The sequence below is a fragment of the Aptenodytes forsteri genome, unplaced genomic scaffold (assembly GCF_000699145.1).
Source record: "Aptenodytes forsteri isolate BGI_AS27 unplaced genomic scaffold, ASM69914v1 Scaffold130, whole genome shotgun sequence".
Classification (NCBI taxonomy): domain Eukaryota; kingdom Metazoa; phylum Chordata; class Aves; order Sphenisciformes; family Spheniscidae; genus Aptenodytes; species Aptenodytes forsteri.
Window position 1 is genome coordinate 1388419 of NW_008795133.1, and position 23572 is coordinate 1411990.

Here is a 23572-nt window from a genome sequence, read left to right on the forward strand (position 1 = left end):
CCTCCCTCGACCTGCTGGCCACGCTTCTTTTGATGCAGCCCAGGATACAGTTGACTTTGTGGACTGCAAGCGCACATTGCTGGTCACATTGAGCTTCTCCTCAACCAACACCCCCAAGTCCTTCTCCTCTGGGCTGCTCTGAATCCATTCTCTGCCCAGCCTGTATTTGTGCTTGGGATTGCCCCAACCCACATGCAGGACCTTGCACTTGGCCTTGTTGAACTCCATAAGGTTTGCAAGGGTCTGCCTCTCAAGCCTGTCAAGGTCCCTCTGGATGGCATCTCTTCCCTCCAGCATGTCAACCGCACCACTCAGCTTGGTGTTGTCAGCAAACTTGCTGAGGGTGCACTCGATCCCACTGTACATGTCACCGACAAAGATGTTAAACAGTGCCGGTCCCAATACCAACTAGGGCTAGGTAGAAAACTAACAAGATTTTCAGATGATAGTAAGTTGTCAGGTCAACCAAGTATGGAGAGGACTGTGGGAACCTTCAGAGAGACTTAAGGAAATTGGTGAACAGGCAACACGGTGGCAAATAAAATTCAACTTTGATTAATGTGAAATAATGCTCTTTGGAGGGGATATTCCTCTTTCCCATATTTACATTTTATGATTTTTAAATTAACTATATCCACTTGGAGAGTAACCTGGTGATACTGTGGCTGAATTAAGGTTTTGGATCACTGCAGTCAAATGTAATAATTAAAAAAATCTGATCAGAATTCTGATTCCCAGCTGAGCGTCTGCTAGAAAAAGCAGATGCAGACTGACACTCATCTATTCGTTAACAGTGCTAGGACTACCTATGCTATAAAGAAGTGAAAGCAAAGATCTGACATAAATCCAATCAAATCTTACTACTTGCAGAACCTTTTAAATAAGAGAGATACACATTCACCCAACAAAAACCAGTTGTGGTTTGTCTCCGTGTCTTTTTATTAAACTTTAAATTATTGCTTGCCTAACACCTTCATGCACAGTCACTTTGATGACAATTCATACTAACTGAAATCTTTATGATTTCACAGAATATTTCAGTTACGTGGATGCACAAATTAATAGGGAATAGAAAGAAGTATGCCATATATAGAGAAGTTTTTAAAGAATTTGTACATTTACCTTGCAGTTTAGATTGTACTGTTTTCATCTCTTTGGTTTGCTTTTGGTTGATCAAGCGAAGGTTCTGATTTTCCACCTCTAACTAAAAGCATATAAATGTAATCATCTCATCCATTGGTGAAGCAATTTTTAAAGTCATTACATCATTTAGATTTTCCCTGAATTTCTGCCTAAAGATAAAGCTAGTTCAAATGGTAAGCTCCTCTCTGCTACTTCTCTTAGTGCCAGTCTAGGCATTTGTTTACTCTGAACAATGAAATTCCCTGCAATGATTATTTGCTCAACTTCTGTTAAAATCACTCCCCCAACCAAGCAAACCCAAGACTGCTTTAAAAAGCCGTAATAATTAAGAAAAAAGAAATCTGCATTGGCATTTTTAATAAAAGCAGAGAGCTAGAACTACAAACTTTTGTGCCACTTGGTAAACCCAAGAGCAAGCAGAGGAATTAGAGGGAATGGTGCTAATGCCTCCTACCATCCCACAGCAAAGATTAAAAAAATAGGTACCCAAAAACTTTATACAGAGCAGAAGACCTTCTACAGGAAGAAAAAACCCAACAACCCACTGCTGTAGCCCACTACCCAGAGGTAAAAGATGCTGGTTCAAACTCCTGCTCTGACTTAGGCAAAGAGAAGATTTGAATCTGAGTATCCCGTATCACACAGAGGGGAGCCAGCAATTCCACTTCCCATTGGGTGACACCTAGCCACCTCTGTGAAACTAGCTTGAGATTCTCCATGTTTCAAACTAAGTAAATAGTTTGCGTCATATTTGATTTTGTCCAACCTTTTTCAAGATAATTTTAGCTAAACTTAATTGCATTTTTATTAAATGATTTCAAAAACTCCCCTCGCAGACTAATAGTAAATGTTACTTCTAGTTTCCGACTTTAAAAATAATAATGTAATTGTTTTTCAACTGGAGTGAGTGTAATTTCCAGTTCACCACAACAGAGCAGGATTTTAACTTTTACGGGCAACTTTAAATTTTATACACACGAGGAGGAGAAAGCACAGCTGCACACCAAAACCGGCAGCCTTAGGCAGGCCAGAGAAACAAGGGAGACAACTGGTCTCTTTTGGGAATAGAGATGGTGCCCCTGAAACTATTCGTGACTAAGAGTGCTGTGGGCACTGGAAAATAAAAAATGATCAAGTTCTTTTTTCTGCCAGGCGCCAGCAGACTTGGTTGGCTTTCTGGGGATTATTCACACTTTAGGCATCTGCTTGAGCAAGCTCGGTTTGCCAGCTCTCTCTGTCAATTAGTGGATGTAAGTACACCTTCCAGAGAGCAGTTCTGGGCTCTTTCTCCATGAAGAGGACCCAGATATACAGCTGACCAAATCAGACATCAGAATTTAAGTGACATGGATACTCTGCCCTCTGTGCTGTTTGTTTTCATTTTTCCTCTTTCAAGCAAATAACTATATACATCAATGAAACTGGGAAGCATTTTTTTTTACTATGGCACAAGGCCCTTTAACAGCCAAAAAGCCTAAGGGGTATCCAGTCACACCATTATATTTTCTGTGTAAGTATTACAGCAAGAGTTATACCTCATGGAGCTTGACTGTCACCCATTCTTTTATTTTAGCTGCTTTTTCTTCTATGATTTTTGCTTCTTGCAGTCTTATTTGCTTCTGGAAAAAAATTGACATAAGTGTATTTTTCACTGAGTAGTATAGTCTGAGTAGTATCTTCAGACACAAATCCTAAGATTGCTTGAAGTAATTCAGTCTCCTGGGCAATATATGGTGATTTTTAAAAAAATGACGAATAGGCCCTTCACAGAAGCTGCTGTTCCTCTTTCCTCTAGGAAAAATGAAAGCTTTTCAGAGGAGACAGTGAAGAGGAAGAGCATCTTTCCCCTCTTAAAAGTTACATATTCTTTCAAAGGAAGCCAGAGCCTAATTTGCAAGTGAATAAACCTTATTCAAATGATATACTTCTAATGACCTCTTTAATCAAACAACAGAAATAATGCTAAACATTTCTGTCCTCTATTGATCTTAATTTTTATTTTCCTTTTGTATAATTAAGAATGGAATTGATGCTCATCTTTTGTAACACCATTATTTCTAACCTGTTCTTCAAGTTGTTGCTCCAATTTTTGTATTATGTCATTTTTATCTTGTATCAGGATCTCCAGATCTTGACATCTCTTATACAACCTGGTTTCTGATTCACTCATTTGAACATTAGCTGCTTTTAATTTTTCTTCCATGACCTGCACCTATTTGGAAGGTCAAACATAAGACTTTATGAAACATAATACTCCAAGTTAAAGATAGTAATTTAATCACAAAATGGACTGTTAAAATTGCCCCCACACTTAAGCTTCAAGATAACCCTGCAAAGTTCTGAAGCCTATTTGAGGAGAAATTCCACAGTTCGCTATGTCTCCCTGTGCATCCAATACCAACAGGACTGGCAAAACACTGATAGACCTTACACAGATTTTGTTACTATTAATGAGAGGGTTCTAGGTTTGTAACACACAAGCCATTAGAAATGCCAATATGGGAAGAATGCAGTTGATGTATAGGGAGCTGTTGTTAGGCTTAACAAACAACGTTTTAATAAATAAACAATTGCACAGTGTAAAAAAACCCAACAGATTATCAGAAGCATTCTAAAAAGTGGCTAAAAAGTACTTGGCTGGTAGTCAGGAACGTTTTCTAACTCTGAATTAGTACACGAACATTTTTATTCTTCTAATTTTCAGTTTCTATCTGTCTCTCAGTAAGATACAAAGGATTTTTTGGGAATACCAGAGATATGTTCATAAAATGTCTGCAGTAGCTATATCTGCCATTTGGAATCAAAAGGCAACTTTGGTTAAATATTTAGCCACGATCTCATTCTTTAGATGATGTAACTTCTACAAGAAGAACAACAACTCTAAATCCTATTTAGAGACTGTATTGGATAGTCTCGTTTTATTTTCTTACAAATATGCTAAAATAGGTCACTGTTTCCTCTCCCTTTTGTTTCCATGTGCATCATATATCAAAGACTCATGATGCATCAATGAAGCAGCTCATTACATGTATCTATTTTTGATTCGTGCTATTAGCTTTGACTTTATTGAACTGAACTGGATAGAGAGCAGAGAAAGGTGTTAGAACATCTCTGGTAAGACAAATCAATAGACGTAAAAAGAAACTGTCTTCTCCCTTTTGAGCAATACTTAAGAAAAATAGCAATTTTCTGAATTTCCCTTCATTACAGTAACATGCACATACCTAGTGGAGATATTTTTCAATTTATGTATATACCTGCTGAAAAGCTCTCTCTGCTTGACGATCAGCATCTATAACTTGTTTCTCAAGCTGCTGCATCTGTAGATACATAAAAACATATAGTAAAATGGCTATGCCTTCTGCCTGTTCCCAGAAATACCACAGTGAAATGTATTTTCATGGTCTATTCTGAAAAAGGAAAAGACAGGTTGTGGGCAGGAGCATAAAAATAAATAAAAGGATAAACAGTGTGTCAGGCTGGGAAGATCATTCATCATTATGACTGCATTAAAACATTGTTAAGATTCTTCTACAGAAAAAAAAATTAATACAACTTTTCTTTATAGTACAATTTTGTGGCCACTATATGGCATACTGTTTTTTTTCCCTGCTACCAAGAGTAGAAATTCCTTTGACAATAGCCCTGAAACTTTCCTCATGCAGGCTCATCGTCTTAGAAAGTGCTAAGCTCCTTCATGTCCTTCCAAAACTGGCAAGAGTAAAGGGTACTTGGCACATTATACAATTTGGCTGCTAATTCTTCTGAAGTTGACAAATTTAGCTTTTGGGAGGAATCGTGCTACGAGGCCTGTCCCAGAGTCCTCCACCCTCTGCATGAAAGAAGGAGGTATGTGGCAGAAGAGACATGGTGGATTCAGGTGCTACACGGAAAAAAAATGTGAAAAGCCACAGCAGAAATGGATAAAGACAGAGACCAGCACAACATGAGGAGTGAGTGCAGGTCCCTTTTGAGAGGTGAGAGACCCTGATCCATTACATTATAATGATGCCTAATAAATCACACGCTCAATCTTTGCCCCAGGCCTCGGAAAACCCCTGCATTTTACATAAATTATTTTGAAGGCTTTTCCAACAATGTGGAACAGAGGAGGCCAGAAAGAAACTTTTTTAAAACGTTGTGTTACATTTTGGTAAGAGCTCTCTAGTCTGATTTTGGTGAACAATACAATTATGACTTCTTTAAAAAGTAAACTGAGGTTTGAAATCATACTAGAAAGTACCTAAGGAAATGAATATATTATTTCGTAACTTAAGGACTTACTGGTCCTCAGGAAATACCTAGCTAAGACCTCGGTTCATCTGAAGAGGATGAAACATCAAATACTCAACATAGGGATACTCAATAGTCAGCTCCAAAATTGTTCATAGAAAAGCATATGATACAAATAATGCAAATGAAAATAATTTATTCCTTCTCCAGTTTACTGCTTGGTTTTAAAATAATCAGTTTCATTCTGTCCTGTTTGTACTCGATTTCTGGCATCTTTCAGTTTCTTTTTCTCTGTCTCTTTTTTTCCTCTCCCCAATTATGTTGTCAATCACATGGAACAGTTTTGTGTACTTTTAGCACCTCACCCAGACAAGGACACCGAGTCATCATTTTCTATCAATCAAAAACTGAAAACAGAGAAAATGAGTTTTCACTAACATAAAAAAAAGCCGTGACTGATCTTCTAGTACTTTCCCATATGATCTAAAAACCCGAAGTCTACATCATAATACCACAACACACTGTTGATACGAGAGCGACAAACATTTCACAATACACATGGTTACGGTCGGGTCCCCAGTGAGTTGTTTTGCAAGAACAGTTCTAAGGAAATGATCATCCCAGTCAGTCATGTACTAACAGTCCGGACAGACGGACAAGGAGGAGACCAACCTCTGTTGACCCTCTCTGGTCACATGTACTTAATTTTGTATTTGTACAACTTCATGTTGAGATTTTGAGTTTCATTTTTAGAATTTTGAATTCTAAAGTTACTTTCCATCTGTCTTTTTGGTTTTATGTTCAAATAGAAGTTTGGTTTACAAGAGTCACTTTAATATCGTTTTTAAGACATTTCTTTTTTAGTGAGTTGGAGATTCAGAAATCAAGGTTATTTCTGAATATATGGTCAGCTAACATTCCACTGTAGTAAAAGCACTACGCTAAACGAAGTAAAAGTGCAGCTATTATATCAATAATGAACATTGTTAATACTCTGTAATATTTTGACAGAAAACTCCTTCACATATGTATAATGTGAAATTCACTGTTGATGAGTGACAAGTTGTTCATCAATTTTCACAGTCAAACAATTTGTAAATGCACGTGATTGCCATGGCAGTAATTGGCAATTTATTTATGTCCCATAAGTAAAATTCAGTTCAGCTGTAAGGTCGTATCAGAAACCTGGCAGATTTAATAAATGGAAATACACCTGAAAATGCCGCTTGCCAGGTCCACATAGCTGCCAGTGCAGCTCAACTAGCTCCGACTCGGCTTAAACCTGAAAGCAACTAGTCTCTCTAGCAGTATCTAATGATCACTGAACCACTGTACAAGCATTAAGCAGTAGTGCTGCTCTTCTACACAACAGTTTGAGTTCTGGATAATACAGTGCACTACAGACCTAAGTTCCTTCGTGTTTCCGCACTGAAACTGTACAGTGCACCTCTTGCTAGGAATATATACTGTTGCACAGGACCAGGAACATAATATGTTCATGTAGGCTGCTGGGACAAAGAGTATGATTTGAATAAAACTGTTGCTAAGATGAATGTAAAGCTAGGAGCCAAAGGAGCTGAGAGAATAATTACCAAAAAAAATAGCATTCAGAGATTAAAAATGGAAGTTCAAGGTTTATTTTTGCTTCTGAAAGAGTTAACTATTTCAAGAAGGTATGCTACGAAGCTTTGGGTGATCTCACAATACGGATACGTCAGTCAGCTTCCTGGCAACAACTGAATGTGAGATTTTATTTGGAAAATTTCTAAAGGGTCTTCAATTTATTTTAGGAGGTTCCTGTTAAAAAAAAGCAATCTGTATTATTCAGCAAGAATGGAATACCATAGTTACCAAACATGAGCATTTCTATTACTGTTAAACTGGCCAGCATTTCAATAATTTGATGCTACATAACAATTACTAAATAAGTCCTGATTTTCCCCTTATTTAGTGTTTATATAGGTTTGTTTTGCAGTGTCTATTGTAACAATAATGAAACTTAAAAAAGATTTATTTTTTTCTCATTTGCATAAATAATCTCCAACCAATCCACAAAATGGTTTTGCCTGAAAAATGAGATTTACATCTATACTCTGACTGCTTTGCTACTTTATAGGCCTGTGAAGTTAAAGAGCAAAAATGATTGCTCTGGGATATTCTGAAGGTTATCAAACTTGTTGGGCAAAAGATTGGAACTAGTTCCAAGGGAAGGATTTCTCTTCACAAAGAAAACCTAACCTTAAATCTTCTTCCTAAATTAGTAAGAGGTTTCATAACAATGATCACAGCGTTACTGAGAGAGAGAGAGGAGAGAGAGAAGGTGAAAATATGTGACTGGACTAATAGCTAATAGTTTAAATCATAAGTCATACTTTGAGCTCCTCAAGAATAAAATGCAGTGGTAAATTCTCTTTACCCAGTGACTATGAAGACAATTTCAGACCACGGATAGATAGCTTAAGATCCTCAAATTATAAAAAAAAAGAAGGTAAATGATCCCGAAACGTAACCTCACAATGGAAGTGGCATGTATCTTTAGCCATATCCACATCTGGAGGCAAAGGCCAGTGTGCTTTACAGACGCAGAAGAAAGAACTCTTGCCTATGGCTGCAGCTTGAATACTGATGAGCAACTCTGACTTTTTACAGAAAGAGATTTGAAAAACAGAAGAGTCTCTTGAATTAGACCTCTGTCCTACCAGCTTCTTTCTATATACATCTATGGAAATCACCAGTATCACTGGAATTAAATGGTATGTATCAGCTGTCAGGCTAGGTATTTCTTGAATGAATTACAGTCTGTAAAGTATCAACAGACATAAAGTTGGCTTCCCAGGAGAAACATGGAGGGCCAGCATGTCACTGATAACATTTGGCATGTGAAGTATATTTAAACTTAATTTTCTATCACGTCCTGAATGAGGTAACTTGAAATAATGCCCCAGTTCAACAAACCTCTTGTAAGGAATATTCTTGTCACATACTCTATGATCGGTTCAGGCTCTTTCCAAAATTCATTATGGATTCAGAGGTGTCGTGTCATAATCTATACTGGTTTGGGTTTTACAGTCTCAAATATAAAGCATAAATGTTTTAGGCCCATGAACAAAAAATACACACATGCTGACTAAAGAACAGTTATCAGCATAGGTACAGAAGAACAGACTGCTACTTTAACGTGCACTTTCTCCTCCTCTTTTTGAGTGCAAAAATCCTCTTATAATTTTCAGAAAATGTGTTCGTGCACGCTGCATCCATTATCTGAATTGTGGAAAATAATATTTACTGCTAGAAACAGATTTGTTTTTAAACTTAGTAAGGAAATAACCACTCTACATCTGACACTCATCAAATTGAGCTATTTTTGTCCAGTGAACAGAGAAATGCCACATGTGAATAAATACTGAATGCTTTGAAGAAACATGGCAGCAATAAAAACAAAGAGGTGTACTGCCTTGGAGGTCTGGACATTGAAGCACAACACACAGTCACTGGGAATTTTTTACAATACAAAAGCAAATCATATAGCTATTCTTTTTCAAAGTTCACCTGGAAGTTTCTTGACTGTATTCAGAAATGTTCAACATGTATTTTTGTGCAAGTAAAGAAATTTTCATTTTATTAAAACATGCATTGCATGAAATCACATCTATTTTTGCACCAAAGGGTATAAACTCAAAAGTAATCACTCATAAATTTCAAAAAATACTCCATTTGTATGCATAACTTCATTTGTATCCATATATGTGTATATATACTTTCATTTATATACAGATCGTTGTTCCTGTAATGTGTGTTAGAGAGAAATTACAGCACTAAATTGGTAATTTTCTTGATATCTGAAATAATTATTTAGTAATTTTAAAGGAACTCTTTCATTTTAAAAATAAAAATTGTTGGAATTCTTTCCTTTTTGAGATCTGAAAATGTATGTTGTTTATAGGAACAAAAACCTGATTTTTTATCGAAGTCAATTTTCAACAGAATAACGTGTCCCATTCACATTTAAAATTTACATTATAATCAGTGCATAGTACACTGTCTCCTAATTTTTAATATTATAAACAACACAGTTGTATCATGTAGACTTTTTGGAAATCTTTTTGACATAAATACAGGAAAAAATACGACCATTAATGAATGAAAAGCATCACTCTCTGTAAGCCTTTCAAAGCATGCTGATAATAGGTCAGAGTTTTCAAAAAGGAAAAAGGAGTTAAAACCTAATGTTTCTGAAGCAGAAATACAGCCTGTCTACTGATTAAGTGCAGAACTTCCAGTGACTTGAGAACGGTGTGTTTAGAGTCTGCTTTTTTCCTTGCATTTCAATTTTTCAATTCTTCCTCATCTGAAAAAAGGCCCAAACCATCTGTGGTTGAAAAACAGTGTTCCACATAAAAAGAAAAGTACTAAATCTGTCCATTTTTAGATTTAGTGAACTCTCAGTCCTCACACCACATAGGACTTACCAAAACTGAAGAAACATGGGGATATGGTTGCTTCTATAAATAAACAAATAGGAGAAGCAAGTGAGGGATAAACACACCTACAACTGTCTTTCAAAGGTGCAAGCAGATATAAACAGGTGATGAACAAACACAGGCTGGAAATGAGAAGACCCTCATTTTCCACACTGACTAAAAAAGATTTTGGAACTGCCTTCTAAGAGAAGCTGTAAGTGCAAAAGATTTGACTTTTTATGTGGTGCTTGAAAACTTTACAAATGGTTTGAAGAATATGCCTATTCCAGAGCACTGCATGTGACCAAGATTTCCCCTTTTGGTTCTATATTCCTATGTTTAAACCCAAATATTTCAATGAATCTCTGCACTTCCTTAAGAAAAGAGCCAGTACTGCTTAAAAGCACGTCATCTGTTTGTTAGTGGCTTTGATGACCACCAGTTTTCATGTTTTAAAATATGCTGTGCCCAATCTATACATGTATAAAGCCTTGCATACATTTGTCAGTTAAAAGCAATGATAAAACTGTTTTAGAAGCATGACTTAGTCTTTTTAAAAAAAGGTCTCTCTTCTGGTGGTTTAGCTTAGGAAAACACAGTAATATTCCTCCTACTTCTGTAATTCGTTAAAAAGCTGACTGGGTATGTTCCATCCATATTTTCAAACGTTATTCCTTCTGTCTTGACACTGATTGCTCTTCTACGTATTATGTATCTTCCATAAGGACAGTGCTAAATCTTTATAAACTATAACAAACTTTAAAATATGACCTGACTAATTAAGCCACATAGACAAAACGCCTAAAGAATAGAGATATAAAATGAAGATATTAATATTTCACAGGAAAAATAAACAAGAAGATAATTTGTGAAGAAGGAATTAGCACATGCCATGGATAAGATATACTTTGTTCTTTACTGGATGATTTTTTTTATCCAATAGGCAACACAATAATTAGAAAGACTTATCTTTTATAGAATAGCTTCCCATTTTAAATAATGAATAGAAATCCATCGTGTCTCATAAATCTAGGAAGTAATACTTCAGACCTACCTATATTTATAAAATTAAATATGCCTTCAGTAAAAAATGAAATTGAATACTTTGGCACAAAAGCTTTTCCCTAGAACAAGATGAAACCTCTAAAAATATTTCTCAGCTGTGTGGATTTAGTCATCAAAATGAAGAATTGCTTTCTGAACCCAATCTTCTTTTTGTCATAGATCTCCCCAAAAGGGCTAATGCTAAAGCCTAAGTCTTAATGGGGCTCAAAAGTTCCTTAGGCTACTCACAGATGAAGCACAGTGAATTTTCTTCACTATTTTACTGGGTCATAGTATATGGAATTTTACTGTTTATTATCATTTCCTACATGAAAAAAAATCTTTAGCTGAAAGAATTAGTTATCTGGCTTAAATCTCAAAAGCTACAGCCTTATTTTTCCTTCAAATCCCACTTTAATGCCCACCCACCTAGGTTGTGACTACTGCAAATACTAAAAACCACTTTAGTCCCCCCACCCGGGCGGCCCGAAGGCTGCCACTTTTCAGTGCACTCCCGTTTTTCTCGTCCTCTCCATTTTTAGTACCAATTAAAAGGTAAAAGGCTACAATTTACAATTTCCGTTTTTTCCTTCTCTCGTCCTCTCCATTTTTAGTACCAATTAAAAGGTAAAAGGCTACAATTCTTCGCATGAACAAAGCAGTGTCAACTATTCCTCTGCAACTATGCCATCTAACCCCCCCCCCCCCCCCCTTTCTTTTCTCTTTTTCTCTGTTCAGACTGTTCACCACAAGGATTATCTCTTTTCTCTGCCTCAATCGTGGTCAGAAATATGGAGAGTAAAAGCAATTTGGGTCTCTGACGCCAACTTTTTATATATATGTATGTATGTATGTATACACACACACACACACATATACACAGGTAGACACTCCTCCTGCTTCTGCTGAAGATGGCTAGTAGTTCTACAGTCCTGATGTGCAGAATCACAATCCTGTCCACTTCTAACTACAGCAACTTCTGGCACTGCTCTCCTAGTTAGGCACTTCTTAATTCCAAGTCTCTCTTAACTCTCCTTTTTAGCTCTTCAGCTCATTCGCATGAACTATGTCTAGCACAAAGGCCTTTCCTTGGAACAAAATGAAACCTACAAAAGTTATCAGTCTCCATCTGCTCAGCTTCCAAAATGATCAGGCTCAAAATTTTTATCAGTCTCCATGACATGAGACCAGTTTTACCACTGAGATATATTTTACTTCTTTCAAGTTCTTTTCAGTATTTACACATGATTTTAAGAACACTTATGTAGCTCAAAAGGTTTTCCTAGGGCTCGTTAAATGTGTGAAAAGTACATATGAAAAAGCAATCTTTCAGCTGAGTTCATTATAGTAAAATTAATGATTTCTTCTGGAAACTACATAAATTAAAAATATGGAACAGAAAAGCCCGGGGAGGGAACTCTTCCAGAATTAGTAGTCTAGGACAGCTGCCAGTAAATATAGAGACGTAAAAAAGTTAAATTCAGCAGTGGGATTTGGGGAGGCAGTGTAGTGAAGGTCAAATGAGCGGCATGTAATGTTGGCTGAATAATTCTGCTTTTCCCAATGCCAGTCACAGGACTTTCCTAAGCCTGGTAAAATACTAGGAACTTTCACTCTTTCTGGCTGTCGTCTTTTCCAACTCACGTCTTGTCTTGAGAGTTAAGTTGCAGGGACACAATCAAATACAAATTCTGTAGATCGCCACTCTAGCACAAACAGACATTATTATAACATTCAGAATCTTGAAAGAAGTGAAGATAATGTTTAGCAAGATGGAAGAATGTACCAAAGCACTTTGGCAGGCAAGGAAAAAGAAATCTCACACAGTGCTTAAAATGAAAAGAGAAATGTATCAACAACTGATTGTTCACCTGTATTAAAAGGCAGCTGCCTGCTTTGTTTTGTTTTGATCATTGTACTGCAGTTGTGGAAATTCTGCTACTTCTGTCTTGTTGAACTGTGAGTTCTGTTTAGAGAAACAACAGGAACATCTGGAATAGGAGGCCTTTTTTCCATGCCACTGCCTGAGAGGTGATGGCTTAAAAATCCAAGGTACCACTGACTGCCAAAGTTTAGAAACTTGAAAACTTGACTGAAACTGAATTTATTCATGAAATTAAAGTGTATAGGACACCTAGGAAACACAGATGGTAAAGGAGCAAGAGATTCCAGAAATATATGTAAGGCAGCATAAGGCAGTTTGAAGACATGACAACAGATATTTAAAGCCTGAAAATACTCTCTGAGGGAATGAAAATTAAATGCATAATTTCTAAATGCAGAAAGAGTTCCCTCCACGAAAAATGGAGAAAAAACAGCTTGTAGCTCCTACAAGTGAAATGCTGAACAAATATTACATCGGCTAAGGATCTGCCCAGGTGCCTGCCCACTATCACAGCTTCCACAACTTCCATCAACTTACCCATCTCAGGTGGGCTGGAAGAGTACGGATGCCCTCGTCTCCATACCACCAGAGGAAAGATACGCATCCTCTGGCCTCACAGCAAGGGCTGCGCTCTTTCATGCCATTACCCAGCCTGGCCTCTACAAGAACAGCTAATTTATTGCTTCCTGAGTTCTCTTTTTTCTTTTTTTTTTTTCCATCTTTGCCATCCCTAGAAAGAATGTAGGTTTAAGACGTACAAAACCAGTGAAACAAACAATAAAACCCACTGTTATAAAAAGGCATGGCATAAACTTTTAGACAAGGGATAAAAATGGAGTTACAGGGAAAAAGGTATAGGTATTGAAAAGGTGTAAACAAACCTAAGACTCTAACCATATCAACTTTTAACTTTTATTCTCTTTAACTCTCCTCGCTTTCTCCTGTTTGTATCTTCCTAATTGCATCTGAATTCTTTTCCATGACGAGAAGTTTTTTAAGAGCAACTGAAATACTGAAAAATAACCTTCATTTTAATAATTTTGGTACTAGGGTATTTTGCTCCTTTTTACTTTACCCTTCTTAATCCTTTGCATGCAAATGGAAATACTCATTGTGCTTTTTTACAATTTTCATATTGGCAATCACTGCGTAAGTCAAATGCGTTATGGACTTTTCCTCTGAAAACATTAATCTTGAAATTGTCATGCCACAGATAACAAAACACACTGCATCTGCTTCATTCTGAAATGTCAAATGACATACCATAATTACGCCTGCGAAATGAATAAAAATACAGTGGGACATGGATTTATCTGTTGGTTTGTAAGACAAAGTCAGGAATGTGTTATGCTTTGAAATATATTGAAAATAGTATTTGGCCTAAAAATCAGTTATCATTCAATTTTCATAATCTGTATAGAAAGTATAAATATTTTTGCATTTCTCATGTACACACTTGGTTGCCAGTTGAGCATGTATACAGAGACTATCCAAATGGAAGGCTGAAAGCAAACAAATCAATACATGTATGAAAATAATCCTCTCTCTTAATGATTTGTATTTGTTGAAAATCATTCAAAGCATAAAATCCTCAGCACTGAAGGAAACAAACTTGGAGACATTCATGTGAATGTTGAGTATTACCGGACAGCCCATAATGCAACATTTGGGATAGTGCCATATCCAGTCCTTATGGGATCTGATGAAAAAGAAATTCAGTGGAGGCTGCCCCAGAGGAAATTTAACACAGCTATGTAGTTCTTCTACTAACATGATTTTTCAGTGATAGGAGAAACACTAACTTTATACCTGATGTTGCACACATATTTTAGGTGAAAAATGTACTTACTATGGAAAGAATGAGGGTCACCAACTTTTCCTATGGTGTGAAATGACAGCTAGGAGCTAAACTTGCAGTAGAATACTGTAATCTTTTATTCAGTGAAGGTTTTTTTAGTAAACTCTTCATATGCATAAGACCCAAGCTGCATTAAAATAAATGTTTCTACTTAAAACTCAGTTCCACAGCCATCCTAAATTTGGCGTACTAGGGATACTTTCTACATCATTCCTTAAATTCCTGTAAAGACCTCTCCCACTTACAGCAGCAGCTTCTGCTTCGAACTCCAACAAGGTCTCTTTCTTTGCATGTTAGATTTATAAATATAGACTCTTTACTTGGCAAAATGAAAACAAATAAAAACTCCAAACAAATAAACAACAGTGAATGGATTAGTTTTCTGAAAACATTGTATATTCCTTTGCTCCTCTCTCTTCTTCTCCCCAAGTTCACTACAAAATTAAAGTTCTGGTAGCCATACTGCTGAAATGCACTTCCAATGCAAATTTCTCGAACTCCTCAACCACTGGGGTTCAAGGATGAGTATTTGCTGGACTTACAAAATGCAGTAAATAGAACACATCTATTAGAAGAATATACTGAAGACTTCCCACGTTGATCGTTCATTTATTTGCAGGGGCACTATTAAATAAAACCACTTTGCAAAGGTATTTGATTTCCAGTGTGTAAGAAAAGTATTATCTCAATTAATCCACTGCCCGAATATATTTACAGAAGCACATAGGTCACAGACACAAATACTGAAAAAGGATAGATTCAAGCAAACCCTTATTAAAATCTGGTTTTAGACTAAGTTATAGAACAAATACAAGGGGAAAAACCCAATGGCAGTTTCTGACAAGCCATACACACAGTGTAATAGGATGTAAACTCCTTTTCCTGATTCACCGTCTTGAAGAGATACCTCTCAAATACACGCAGAGGAGGAAGGCTGAATTCATTTCTCTTACCTTCCTGCAGAGACCACCTGTTTTGTCACAATATCACTCTCTCTGTTTCCTACAACAATTACATAGTTTAATACCCATGGGGGTTTTATGTCTGTCACACCATAGCACTGTGATTTCTGTTGCTATTTTGAAGTAGAACACTGTCTGGTGCTATTGTTCAATGTTTTAGTACGTATTTCATAGCATAGAGATGATTGTAAACAAAACCACACCACAAATAAAGGCCTGTGCTAATCAAAGTAAGAGTGAGAAATATTTGTGTGCTTTGCAAATTTGTTTCATTCTGTAACAGGTAACAAATCTAGAAAGTACCTATAAAGACTGATATGAGCTGTATTCTCCTCTCGTCATTAGTATTAGCATGCCCATCAAGTATTGGCCGATCAGGTCTTCATTATTCACTTTGCTATTTCCCAAATATATTTTTGAGTAACAATTCCATGCAGTTTAATCTCAAACTAGTGCGAGTGTATCTTTCCTTTTACAAATACTGAGAATTATTTGTATAATTTGGAATTTTAGAAATAAAAATATGTGAAAAATAACCACTGGATTGCTACAAATGAAACCAACATACAAATAAATAGAGCTAAGACTTTAGTGCCCATTTTGGAAATTGTTGGTTTTGAATTGTGCAAGATTGATAAATCTGCAGATGAATATGGTCTAATTTTGTTGAGCTCTGACCAGTGTTTGATGCATGTCCCGACTGAATTCCAGTTTATGAATGAAAGAGTCATATTAAAAAGTCAAAATGACAAAGTGAGCAGAAGGATCATTTTTCATGAAGTCTGCTAATGCTTGGCTCTGGAGAGTAATATATCAAATTATCCCAACTGAGTATTTGTTGGACCCACGGTCTTCAATACAAGATATTTCTCCCATTTTTACCTCCTGTAAATACTTCACTTTTTCTAAAATTTCTGAGAAAGCTAAGGGAAACTAAAACAAGAGGGCAGTAACATGACAAGTTCTTAAGATTTTTTTATCTGTTTTGGAGTCATGTTTCTCACAGATGAGAGAGAATAAGTAATCTTCCTTTGAATGCTTCATTTCAGGCACAGTGCTGAAGATTTGTGATTTTATCCCTCTTACTCTGTTTTTTTTTTTAATGCCGACTTCTGAAATGATACGATTATGCATACATTTCTGTTAATTTAAGAGGACATTTCTAGCAGTTAAGAGCCTGTAAATGCAAACTGTAAAGGAACAAAGTCAAAAGTCAAATAGAAAGCATTCAAACTTCTAGAATCTTTTTTTTTAACTCAGATAATTTTGTGAAGTGCTGTTCATGAATCTTAACTTTTTGGTTGCCAAAACTATAATCAGCAGCAGCTGCATAAAACATGGTAGTTATGGCTGCTGGGAAGTCCCTGGAAAAGTCATGGCCAGCGTTTAGCCACTTGACTTCCGTCCCGAACGGTAGTGATCCAGATGGGGTAAAGAGACAGAAGAGATACATGACATCTAACGGCCCCGACTGTGTTAAGCATCCAATAGTCTGTTGAGTGTTACAGCAGACAGTATCGTACTCTTTGACGGATGTTCTCCTCCAAGACTGATGATGATGATTTATTAACTCGTCTGTGGGCTTTGCTAACTGGAATGAAGGACACAAGTAGTTTTCCTTTTTTTTAGTTTTTAAATGAGATGTCAAAGGATGGCATTTGTACGGCTGGTCGCGCTTTCAAAACCCAATATTCTGCAATACCTGTTCAATGAGAGTTTGCCACTCAGAAAAATTGCAGGATTGGGTAAAAAATTAAGAGCTTTCAGCTACACTGCTTTCTAACAGCAATATTTTTAGTCATGCCAAAGCAGAGATATTTGGAGTACTAACTGTAAAAATACAGTTCCAGTGGAACTCGGTATTATTACACAATAATTTTACATTGCTGTAAATTTTCATGTTCACTTTAATAAAAAAGACTTACTTAATGAAAAAAGTCTAATCCAGAAAATACTACATTTCTTTATTCCATTTTTTTTCCATCTCAAATTCAGGTTTTGTACCTTCATAGAAGAGATAAGGGCACGAATAGATAAAATTGATAGTAACAAATTGCCAAATGATATTCAGTCAAGAACTGGATGATATAGTTGAACCAACTATTGATCTGTAAGTCTGATGCCTGTAGTAAGCAAGTTAGTGGAAACTGTAAGAGCAGAATTAGGGGGCACGTGGATAAGTATGATAGATGAGGGAAGAGTCAAAGTGGCCCTTACAAAGAGGAATGTTGGCTCACAAAGCTATTGAAGTTTTTTGAGAGGGTGCAGATAGGGGAGATCTGGTTTATGTAATTATTTGGATTTTGGAAAGTGTTTAAAGGAAACAAACAGCCACAGGGTAAGAGGGAATGTCCCTCCATGAATTAAAAAACTGGCTCAATAATAAAAATAGTAGGTGATTGGTTACTTCCCACAGTGACCAGTGGCTATCAGTGCAGATCTGCAGAGATTTGTTCAGGGCGTATGCTGTTCAGCATAATCACAGACATTTGGTAATGGGCATTGGGGCAGTGAAGCGACCAAGTTTTTCGATGGTATTTTGTTATTCAGGATAATAGAAGCTTTCTGACTAGAAAGACTTACAAGAAGGTCCTTACAAAATTTAGTGACTGGTCAATAAAGTAACAAATGATGCATAACATAGAAATCTAAAGGACTTTGAGTAAGATCCTGGAATTAAGATAGATATCTCCATGAAAACATACTCGATGGTTAATTTAGCTGTCAAAGAAAACAAAATGTTAAGCATTATTAGGAAAGGAATGGAGGACGTAACTGTGTACATCATCCACGGTTCTTCATAAAATCAAAAATACATGTTTTTCCTGCTTGAATACTATTTAGTTCTTGGCCTCACCAAAATACAGTAAAATGGGAGTGATTCAAAGAGGGCCAAATGTGGATGCTAAATGTATTTATGGCTTCAAAGGGAGACTGGATAAGTTCACAAAAGAGAAGCATTGACATAAATGTATAAAACAAAAGTATTGTCACTAACATATTATAAAAGGATCGGAATTTTATTTTTCTTTTTGGGAGGAGCACTTCATGGAAAGTTTAGCTCTAGGCAGAACACAGTAGTTTTGACAAAGTAACTTTTTAACTAGAAATTCACTGAAGTCAATATTGATGATAACAGAGTCCCAAAGATTCTCTAGAATGTTTTGTCCCTTGTACTCTTTTAATTGCCTTGTTCTGTGAAAATGTTGCCAGGTAAGTACAATGGTGGGTTTTTTGTATTTCAAACATGATGAACCATAGTTGGAGATGTCTTATTATAGGAAAAACAAGTCTGGTAAACTGTATGATTTGGTAAGGAATACTGGGGAAAATAGTACTTCTGGATTTTCTCCCCAATGATTTCTGTGTCTTAAATCAGATCTTAAATACTTAGGAAAATGTGTTAAATATTAACTTCAATGTTGTAAAAGTGATTAGTGGATATGTATTTTTCTCTGCAGGAAAGTTGCCAGTGTGTTCTTATTTGAAAGTGAACATTTCTTGCTGGCAAATTTAATGTGTGAAATTCTTTCACAGCATTAAAACATACCTGTTTTCCATATATTTTGTTTTAAAATGCCTTTTTTTTCTTCCTGAAAAAATCCCAGTACTTGTAATCTCAAACCATGACATGTGATCAGTCCCCATCATCAAATAAAATCATTTATACAGCATTAAAATTCATACCATGAGACCTACCTTTTCTGCTAACAGTTCTCTGATCTTGCTTGCCTGGAGACGAAATTTCATTAACTGTGACTCCAGAGTTAAACATCTTTCCTTCCAGTTCACAGTACCTTCTGGCTCTGAAAGTTCAGCCATATTTATGCTGGAAAAAGAAAGGGAAAAAATCCCCACGTCAAATTGAGTCTGTATTTAATGTCTGACTTTTTTTTAATATACATGCTAACCTATTTTATATAAATCTCAAGAATGCCCCCGGATTTTGTACATGTGCAGCTTCATAAAACTTAGAAGTACAATAAGGATTTTATCATAACTGGGAGATTTCTGAAATCGTGTTGGTAATATTTAGGTTTATCATAATTTAACTTCTTCAGTTATTCTGGGGCTGCGGTATGTTTTCCTTGATAAGCAGAGACACGTCACGCATTTTAATCTTCAGCTACTGTATATATCCTTTCTTACATAGAGGAGGCTTGTAGAGAGAGAACTGAGCTTTTGCTAAGAGAATGACTTATATAGGTGTAACTACCTGTGAGTTAGTAGCACATTTGGCTTTATGCAAGTTTAATGTTTGGCAGATGACTCTTTAAAAAGTGTTTTAGAATTCTCATGCTTAATCAAATTGCCTTTCAAATTTAATATCCTTAATGAGATGCAAGGGGAGTTTAAGGTTCCAAATGTAAAGGCGGGTGAGCAAACGGTCCCTAATGGGTCACCCGCATGAAAAACAATCCCTTTACATTAGCTGTTGCAGATCTCAGGACATCCTGATTCATACATGTTTCGGGTTCAAATCTGTGCCTTTATCTACTTTTAACTGCTCATGACTTCTGGAAATTAAGCTCAGTGCCCTTTTGGACAAGCACTGCTGGAAAAATTATTCAGGATGAGAGCTGGCTCATCATGGTTTGAGTCTGAGAAGCCAAGAAAATCATCTGTGTGTTAGCAGAAGGACTGGGCTCTGTTGTATTCCAACTATTTGTAGACAGCTTAATAGAGAATAAGGGGATGGCTGAATGTAACCATTCAGTCCAAGAAGTTCCCTTGTGAGCAAAGGCCCTGGCCTTTGCAGGGTTCTGAACACGTAGGTTTGGCTTTGAAAATAAAGCTTGAATTCCCCCTAAGTATTCAATTTATCTCTGAAATAACAAACAGCCATAAAAACACCATTCTGTGGAAGGCAGCTGGAAGATCACAACAAACAAAAAATTACCAGTCATAAGGTTATGCTGCACGTTCGTCACCTTTGTCATGGACAATGAGACACTGACAAGGAAAGGCAAGTAGCAACCATTTTCAGTGTGATGAAAGAGGCTGACACAGGAAAATCATGCACCATATAGATCTCTATACTGCAACTCCTGACCCAGTTAGCATGGATTAATAAGCGACGTCTTTGAGAAGCCCCCCTCCCCATGACTACTCCAGTCCTTCAGAAGCCTGGGTTCAAGCACTCCCCTTCCTCCCACTGTCGAAGGAGGCAGCCCCAGCTCCCCTCCTTCCCCAAGCTCTCATCAGCTAGAGGGGATGAACCTATGGATTTATCTTTTCCGCTGTTCCTGACACCAGGAAGAAAAAAGGAAAAGGCAAAGCATCGCAAGAGAGATTAAAGTCATGAGTAGGATTCCAACAAGTCCTTAACTTTTCTTCAATACACTAATATTTTCTAGTTCTCTTCTAAATTTTCAATGTCTCAAATTACTCTCTCAAGTTCATCATAGCTAAGCAGGTGAAAAACTCTCACTGTCTCAAAACTTTCTTTCCTTTCACATACCCTAATTTTTTGTTCCTTTCATTCCATATCTTAAGTTAGAAGGAAGAAGAGGACCACCACAATCACTTGTCTGAAGGCAACTGCTCCATTCTTGACTCTCCCTTCCTCTTGGTCCCGCAGGCTATGATTCAAGCTGTAAAGCCTGAGGTTACAACCATCCCTATTCAGGAATCCCCCACTCAGGAATAGCCATGGCATCGCTGGGATTTAAGCACGTTATTAAAATAGTTTCCTGAGCCGATCCTACAACACCCGAATTCTAAACTTTAAGCACACCATCACTTCAACTGCAAGCCTTCTGGGTGACCGGTGCCTCTTACCATTTCCCCCTTCTTTTAAGCTTGGCAGAAAACTCCTTGGACTGTCAGGGAACCAGGTTGCTCACCGCTGTCCTGTCCCTAATCCTCGCTCCTCTCTCCTTGTGCAGAGTCCCCACGTTCAAGGGGGGAAGGTGGCACTTCCAAGCAGCAGCTTCTCCTACTTTGCAGAGGAAGCAGAAGTTTCAGCTGCAGCTCGATTTGGACAGACAGCCTGGATTCTGCTCTCCTAAGTAACGAGGAATGACAATTTCCTATTAGACTGTCTATTTAGGATTTTTTATAATGTTTTTCCTTTTTGACTAATTACAGCTACATAAGACAGAGATGAACTCAGCCAACGTCTGGTTAACAGTAGGATATTTCAGTGTTTGTGGTAGTGAAAACACAAACAGATCAAGTAGTGAAAGAATTTTTGCTTTTTCGTAGGGCGCAATATTACAGGGTAGAGTTAAAAATGTTTGTCTTTCAACAGACAAAACATTTGAGTAGACGGATTTCTGGCAGCGAACAATGCGTTCAGCCAAGTAGTTTCTCAATGTCCAAGCTAATTAATATTCCACTGTATAAACATTACAGATAAAAAGTTTGAAAATAACTCTTTTTATTGTGGGATGTTTGTTCGAGATTATAATAATTTACTTCATACTTTCCAACAAGCCAATGGGTTCTGGAAATATTTACAGGCACATAATACACTGTTTACAATTGCGGAGTGAACGATCTTACTTTGAATCAATGACTTCCTGTTTCTTGTCTGATTCCCCAAGGGAGGAAAAAAATGAGTTCATCTCTCTTGGCTTAATAGAGTGCTCTGAATCAGCAGTCGAACCTACACAGAGTCCTCCCCTTCTTCCTGCTCCAGTTCCCACCGCAAAGCCCTCCGTTTTCCCCCAGTCTTTAAAAATAAAATCTTTTGAAAAGTAAACGAAAAAAAGCACACATTAAAGCGGTAAGTTCTAATTATGTCATCAAAAATTAATTGAGACAAGTTTGACAAGTCTGGAAAGATTAAATTCGTCTTTTTCATTTTTTAAGTTTATAAACCTCTTCAGAGGCTTCAAGAAGTCAGAATGTCACATTCTCCCCGAAGGGATTGATATAATTTCCTTTTCTTTGCCGTCTGCTTGGAAATTATCAAAATACATTTCAGGGGGAAGGAGGGAACAATGTTCTAGCTTTTTGAAGCACGTTAGAAATTTACATATTCCTTATCGCACTGTCAGTGTTTTCCTGTTTTTAACAAAAAGCTGCATTTAACTAAACACTTCATATTCTGTCCATATGTTCTGTATGTCCTTTCGCTGCTGGAGAAAGCTTGGTAAGTCCTTCTGTTTCAATAGGAGTGGGTTTGCGCAGTACATGGTGGGTTCCCTACACCGTCCTAAAATGTTCACCAGCCCCAATGCATTTGGAGCATACCTCTCAAATTTCAGGCCCCTTTCTTCCACCCTTTTCACCCAAACTCGGCCCTTTCAAATATTTTTGGAGCCATAAAGGTTGGACTGGAGAAAGGAAATGATGAGACACAAAGTGGACCTGTTTGGGAATCAAGGAAGTCATTCTCAGGTTTGTTGCTGGCCAGGGCCCTTACTCATGTCGAAACACTGGTAACTTTATTTTCCATTTGACTCATTTCGCATAATTCTGTGCTCAGACAAACTGTAGCCTAAGCTATTTAAAATGTCGTTCAAAATCTGATTTACAAACGTTTTTTCTGCTGCTTCCTAGATATTGAGGTTGTTCCCGTGAAGCAACACGTCAGCCAGGGCTCTCCCACTCCAGCACCGGGCGCAGACCCCCGACAGCCCTCCTGATTTCAGGGGCCAGGCTGCCCCCCTCCCAGCTCATTACTGAGCCACTGCCTGCTCGGCTTCCCAGGGAAATGGCACAACCGATGGCTCATCCGCAGAGGGCTGTCAAACGCGCGTAGCAAACAGCATTAAAGCACAGAAGATCATTTTGCATCCTTTTCCCGATGACAACAATTTTAAAGGTCGCAGTGTGACATCACACTAGGCACGAATATTTAATTTTTACATGAAATTCTGAAAGCTGACGGTGTAGGTATTTTAAAAAGAACTTCATTTCGCATGTTTGTTTGGAAGCTGTGTTCTTCTCGCTTTCCTTTTTGGGGGGATAGCAGGGATACGGCAATGGCACCGCCAACCGGACGAGAGGAGCCTGGACCTTAAGGGACCTAAAGCGA

The 23572-nt window shown here is 37.3% G+C and overlaps 1 protein-coding gene across 1 annotated transcript in view; it reads right to left on the bottom strand.

Moving 5' to 3' along the window:
- The window catches only part of PLEKHH2 (pleckstrin homology, MyTH4 and FERM domain containing H2), a 52061-nt gene extending 32654 nt beyond the window's left edge, over positions 1–19407 (bottom strand). Inside the window, exons 1-5 of the mRNA XM_009278406.2 lie at positions 19285–19407; positions 4401–4463; positions 3206–3355; positions 2679–2762; positions 1123–1204 (exon numbers count right to left, since the gene is read on the bottom strand). Coding sequence (XP_009276681.1) covers positions 1123–1204; positions 2679–2762; positions 3206–3355; positions 4401–4463; positions 19285–19407 — 502 coding nt within the window. The remainder of the gene's footprint in view (positions 1–1122; positions 1205–2678; positions 2763–3205; positions 3356–4400; positions 4464–19284) is intronic.
- Positions 19408–23572: the final 4165 nt, after the last annotated feature.